The sequence below is a fragment of the Nicotiana tomentosiformis genome, chromosome 2 (genome assembly GCF_000390325.3).
Source record: "Nicotiana tomentosiformis chromosome 2, ASM39032v3, whole genome shotgun sequence".
Classification (NCBI taxonomy): domain Eukaryota; kingdom Viridiplantae; phylum Streptophyta; class Magnoliopsida; order Solanales; family Solanaceae; genus Nicotiana; species Nicotiana tomentosiformis.
The window spans coordinates 41,022,567-41,028,819 of NC_090813.1; the positions used below are offsets into that span (position 1 = coordinate 41,022,567).

At 34.4% G+C, this 6,253-nt stretch overlaps 2 protein-coding genes across 2 annotated transcripts; one reads left to right on the forward strand and one right to left on the reverse strand.

Moving 5' to 3' along the window:
- Positions 1-1,122: 1,122 nt before the first annotated feature.
- Positions 1,123-3,466, forward strand: LOC104090742 (uncharacterized). The gene is made up of 3 exons (XM_009595914.4): positions 1,123-1,612; positions 1,914-2,146; positions 2,963-3,466. Exons 1-3 carry the CDS (start codon positions 1,315-1,317, stop codon positions 3,239-3,241), a joined length of 810 nt encoding a protein of 269 aa, XP_009594209.2. The 5' UTR covers positions 1,123-1,314; the 3' UTR covers positions 3,242-3,466.
- A 465-nt stretch (positions 3,467-3,931) lies between these two features.
- Positions 3,932-5,302, reverse strand: LOC104090741 (delta(12)-fatty-acid desaturase FAD2-like). Its single transcript, XM_009595913.4, has one exon. It carries the CDS (start codon positions 5,240-5,242, stop codon positions 4,124-4,126), a length of 1,119 nt encoding a protein of 372 aa, XP_009594208.1. The 5' UTR covers positions 5,243-5,302; the 3' UTR covers positions 3,932-4,123.
- Between the last annotated feature and the right edge of the window lie 951 nt (positions 5,303-6,253).

The following is a 6,253-nucleotide window of genomic DNA, read 5'->3' on the forward strand; positions in this document are numbered from 1 at the left end:
TTAGTAACTGATAAAAATATATTATGTGATTTCATGGTGCCTACATACATACCATAAAAATACATCATCAGAGTAGCTGACCAAGATAAAACAATGATGTAGTTGTGCCAATCATCAAATTTGGAGGATATTGTGTAAGATTTCCAAAACTAAAGGGGAAATTATGCTAAACATCTCTATATATCACTCAGTCTTATAGGTTCCTCGTATTTCAAAAACAAATACTTCATACTCCTATATTATGAAAATCCTATACATTCAAATTTACCTCTCAATATTGGAATAAATGTATCCAATTCAGCATTTTATGGGAATGCCTCAATCAATATGTCTTGTGAGTATCATTTTTACCGGGTAAATTTTACAAATAGTCATATAATTGTATAACTTTTTTTTTTTTAAATCAAAGTCATATAACTATATTTCTTACATAAAATTCAAAAATCCTTTACTAACTCATGATACAAAAATCATAGTGACCGAAAAACACAACTTTCCAGTAATATTTTTCTTTTTCTACATTTTCTCATTATTTATTTTCAATTTAATAAATAATAAACCAATTAATTAAAATAGGAGAAATATATATATATTTTTAGTAGCTCCTAGAAATAATAGCTGAATATATTTTGTATATGTGTGTGTTACATAGATATAATATACCTATTTTATATATTTCTTTTATTAGCGAATGCAATTAGTTTTGACCGACCGATTAATTTTTTGCCTTAAAATAGGAATTACCCTACTCGACCCCACCCAATACCCATATACATAAAGTAATAATACCAAAAGTAAATTCTTCCCCTAAAAAGTGGCTCTATTTCTAACTAACAAAAAAATTGGCCTTATCATATATAAGCCTAATAGGCTAATACTAGGCATTTGGCACTTGTACACATAGTAGGAACCTATAGCATCAACTGATAGGGATGTTCATAATAAGTGCGTTCCTGATTGTTATAGGCCAGTTTAGCTAGGTGGTCCGCCACTGCCACAAAATATTTCCACTGACCATAAACGCAGGCCAGTATATATATACAATAAAATATTTATAAACATTTAGTAAAATTTTTAATATAAATATAGGATTTGGACAAAAGTCACTGAGTTCACAGGGACCGTAAGCTTACGGCTAGACAATCCCCTAGAGCCACAGCCACTAATTGCGTGCACTATTCCCCTTTCGTAAAACAATTAATAGACTCTCAATCTTGCCTGCAACAATGTTATAAAACGTACGTAGCCATGCATATAACTCTCTAACTCTCTGCACTATTACATTATTAGCTGCATAACTACCTAAATTAAACAATGGAGCCGTGGAAAGACCTGAGCGGAATAGTAGTGATGGTGACAGGGGCGTCCTCAGGAATTGGGCGAGAGTTGTGTCTCGACTTGGCGAAAGCCAGCTACAACATTATTGTTGCCGCTCGTTGTGATGACAGGCTCAAATCTCTCTGCGACGAGATCAATTCAGACGGCACCCGACGTGCATTCGCCGTTGAGCTTGAGATCAATGCCAATGGTGCTACCATTGAGGCTGCTGTACAAAAAGCTTGGGATGCCTTCGGACGTATTGATGTCTTGGTTAGCAATGCCGGCATTAGAGGTTGTGTATTATAAAGTTCTAAATTACTACTCCCTCTATTCAATTTTTTAAAAAAAAAATAAATAAAAACTTCTAGAACTTGTACTCCCTCCCTCTATTCCAAATTTTGGTTATAAGTTATAGGTAAATGAGAAATTTAAAGTTAATTATTCTTAAATATGAAAAAGTATAATTCTATCATCTTTATCAGATTACCTATTATATTATCAAGAGATATACTTATAATTATCTCACAGATAATCTAATTGTATATTTTACGTTATCATCAACACATTAAACTTAAAACTCTATATCTATATAGGTAGTATAAGCTCTTCACTGAAATTATCAGAGGATGAGTGGAACCATACCTTTAATACGAACCTAAGAGGGGCTTGGCTGGTTTCCAAACATGTCTGTAGACGTATGCGCGATGCTAAACAGGGCGGAGGATCTGTCATTAATATATCTTCAGCTGCTGCACTGAACCGTGCACTATTACCAGGGAGTCTTGCTTACGCTTCTTCAAAGATAGCCCTTGACATGGTCACTAAGGTGCGTATATATATCAGTATCGATGCCGGAAATTTTATTAAGGGTGTTCAAGATTTGACATGCATGTTTGAAAAGTAATTTTTGATTCATATGCAGTAGTATAATTTCTGATAAAGAATGTCCAGTTGACCATCCTTTACTGTATGCGGCTACAATGGGTGGCAAACGGACGGGCTGGGTTGGATATGGGTGTATCGAAAATGGGTAATGCAAAAATGGATAAATTATCCTACCCGACCCATATTTAATACAGATAAAAATAAGTTAACCGGCAGATAATATGGATATTCATTTTCTCCATGGCTTCTTGAATATGATCGCTTTAGGGAGAATTCCTAGTCTTCTAAACTTGAGGATCCCCAATTTGACTTTACAAATGTAAAAGTTAAACCCATTAGTTATCTATTGATTATCCATTTTTTAAGTGGATAATATGGTTCTTATCTATATTTGAACCATTTTTTAAAAGTTCATTATCCAACCTATTTGACACTCCTTCGTGGGGAAAATACATTGTGTAGATAGGTAAAAAATAATTATATGTATATATAATATGTATTGACTCTCCTTAATTTTCTTGTATGCTTATTTTTATATATTATGATACCCCTTAATGAAAATTCTGACTCCGCCACTATGAATATCTGTTTTCTTTTAACCATTTTGCTACCACTTAGGCTACAGCACTGGACTACATACTACCTACTGTCTTACTTGGTTTTAATTCCTACAAGGCTGCATCTACCATTGATTTATCTGCAATTTTCTTCTCTGTTATAATATATTTGCATTAATTATTCAAAAAACTAATGGCAGATAATGGCCCTAGAATTGGGAGTAGACAAGATGAGAGTGAACTCAATAGCACCAGGAGTTTTCAAATCTGAGATAACAGAGAACCTTGTCCAACAGAAACGTTTCCATAATGCTGTTTTCAAAGCAGTTCCTCTGAGAACTTTTGGAACAACAGATCCAGCTTTAACATCAGTGGTCCGGTACTTAATACACAATTCTTCGCAATACGTATCGGGCAGTGTTTTCATTGTCGATGGCGGAGGTACTTTACCAGGTGTTCCCATTTTCTCATTACTCTAGAAAAACTAGCTGATGAAGACTCATACGTCGAATCTGATCATTTCTTGATCGAGAAATATAAACTATTATCTGCACAAATAAATGGACATGTACGTTAGAGAAAAAATAATGTCCCCAATAATGTTGTTACCATACTGGCAGTTTATGTGCCAACTCTAAGGGTTGTCAATGTATTTCACCAACTATATATAATCATACTGTTATTAGCTTTTAGCTTTCCTCAAAGTCCGAATTGTTATAATTAACAACAGATTATACGCTCTAAGTAGTCCAAGTTTCAGTGATTATGCACAACAGAAATGTTGATTTGAAACACCATCTACAACAACGCTTGAGCCTTGAATCCTGAAACAGGACTAAAGATGGCCATATGAACACTATATATACTTTGTTTTTTCTCAACAACTGGTGGTTGATTTTGTCGGATGAAATAGCAAGAAGAGCAAATAAGAGGTGGGGGGACGCCTCTGCAAGAAATATTTCAACAAATGGTGGTCAATTGACCACCCTTAGTAATCTGGGAAGCTTTATCCTGAAGCTTCCATTAAACTGAAAGTCACTATAAGTTCACATCAATTCACATAAGATATGACATAATGAAAAGAAAAATAACATAATAATTCCGTCACACCAAATTGGTGATTATGTAAAATGGATATTATCATAGTTACGTTACGAGGGATTTAAAAATAGTATAAAATGGACATTTTCATAGTTACATAACGAAGAATTTAACAATAAGTACAATAAATAAAGTAACAATTGAAACACACATTGTATTTAAAGTAACAACAAATACGACACACAATCCAAAATACTTATTAGCACGAGCATTATTGAATATTAAACCAATTTAGGTAAATAATTATCGCTGTTCAACTTTCAGAACTTGTTTTTATACCAAAAAACACCCTTATCTTGAGATCCTTCATCGTTCTCCACATAGATGCACTTCTTAAAATCCCTCCATATTGCCTTATGAACTAGGGTATTATCAAATTGGTAATATTCTCCTAACAATGGCTTAATACCTTTGGTCGCCTCCACTACATGGTAATGTGGAATGGCTGGGAATAGATGATGCACAACATGAGTATCTGCAATGTGGTGTGAGACTTTATTTAGTAAAACACCATTGTCCCTGTCTACAGTAGCTAGAGCTCCTCTTAACCAATCCCACTCGGATGAATCATAATGTGGCAATGAAGGATGAGTATGGTGCAAAAAAGTGGTTAATATATAAAGGTTTCTCGCAATAAGGAGTGGTACCCCATAGAAGTATATAACCCAAGCTAGCCCTTGTGCCAAAGCAAGACGATACAACACATAAGTAGCTGCAATCACACCTGCATTTGAAATGTAAATTTGTTTTCTCTCACTGTCATTATATATAGGTGCATATGGATGAAAATGACATGCAAAGAGATCACTAGGTTTGCCGAAGACATTGAATGCCAAGTGCAAAGGCTCGCCAAGAATGAGAGTGCAGGCAAGTGTGACTGCTTGTCCTAATGAATTGTTCAAGTATTTATAATACCATCTTAGTTCGGATTTAAGCCTTGGCACAAAAAAATTGTCACGTTCAAGGGAACCAGTGTTAGAGTGATGACGGCGATGACCATTTTTCCATGAGAAATATGGGACTAAAAGTGCAGAATGGAGGATAAAACCAATAGTGTCATTTACCAAATGGTAATCACTAAAGGCATTGTGGCCACATTCATGGGCAATGACCCATATTGCAGAAAACATTAAACCTTGAACGATCCAGTAAACAACCCATGCAACGTAACTACAAGGGAAAGGAAATAGGTGGAAAAAAGTAGTCGCAATATAGTAAAAAATGGAGACAAGTATGAGATCTTGAACAAGATAAGAAAACGAACGTACAAGAGATCGATGAAAGCAGTGAGGAGGAATGGCTTTTTTTATATCACCAATTGTAAAAGGGGGTTTTGAAGTTGGCGCTCTTTGGAAAGGATTTTCCTTTTGTTCTAACATATTGCCACCACCTCAAAATAAAAAAGATCAGAAAATAGAGAAAGAGATATCTCATTTTCTGAAGATAGTTTGTGTATATATAATGCCCTATATTTTGGGACCCAGTAGCCCTCGCCGTTTGGTTTATAAACAAGTTAGGCAGGGCAATTAATACAAAGATTATTTTATGGATATATTGCATTTTTTTTTTATCGTGGTTTAAATGCATTTTTTGTTGTTGCTTTGCCGTATGATATTTTGTCAATAACTGATACGTCCGTAACACATTGTGACAGGTAACATTTTTCTGTCTTTCAAAGTAAGCATTCGGTTTATGCTCATACGTCCATAATGCATTGGTCGGTTTCTTGAAAAATAAATTTTATGGAACGCAAAAATAGTTTTTCGTATTTTTACGCAAAAAAGAAACCGACCAAAGTTGATCGGTTTCGTAAAAAAAATTGATTTTTTTTAAAAAACCGACAGATTCAGCCAGTTTTTTTATCGACCGACCGCGTTCGGTTTAGACCGAATTTGTGTAAGCATTAACCATTGGATTACATCCCAAAGCCAAATCCAAATGTCACGATAATGCAAAGACTTTGTCATTAGCATTAAATGCTATCTTAGGTCTTAATCTTCAATTCCACTTATTCATTTGAGCCTCCTTTTTCAGATTACGGCGTAAAACACTATTCTTTTCCCGAGTTATTAATTAGTTATGCATAAAGTATAAGTAAACCTACATCATATGTCACACGTTTTATTCATTTTAATTCCTTATATATGAATTGGTATACTTGTTAGGAACGAAATAATCCGGTGTCTTGCGTAAGCTAGTAAATCTAACTTTGAACGACAATAAATCAGACAATAAAAGAGAAATATATCAAAAGCGACACAAACATTTAACGTGATTCGGTCAAGTGACTTACGTCCACATGCGAAAATGAACAATCCACTATATAAAAAAGAATATAAAATATCGAGAGAACAACCTAACAAACAGGTAAACATAAGTGGCGGACTAAC

Bases quoted from the DNA above. Each gene is read 5' to 3' on its own strand.
- LOC104090742 (XM_009595914.4), top strand. From the start codon at position 1,315: ATGGAGCCGTGGAAAGACCTGAGCGGAATAGTAGTGATGGTGACAGGG. The intron at 1,613-1,913 runs GTTGTGTATTAT...ATATCTATATAG, and splicing joins TAGCAATGCCGGCATTAGAG to GTAGTATAAGCTCTTCACTG. The intron at 2,147-2,962 runs GTGCGTATATAT...AACTAATGGCAG, and splicing joins CCCTTGACATGGTCACTAAG to ATAATGGCCCTAGAATTGGG.
- LOC104090741 (XM_009595913.4), bottom strand. From the start codon at position 5,242: ATGTTAGAACAAAAGGAAAATCCTTTCCAAAGAGCGCCAACTTCAAAA.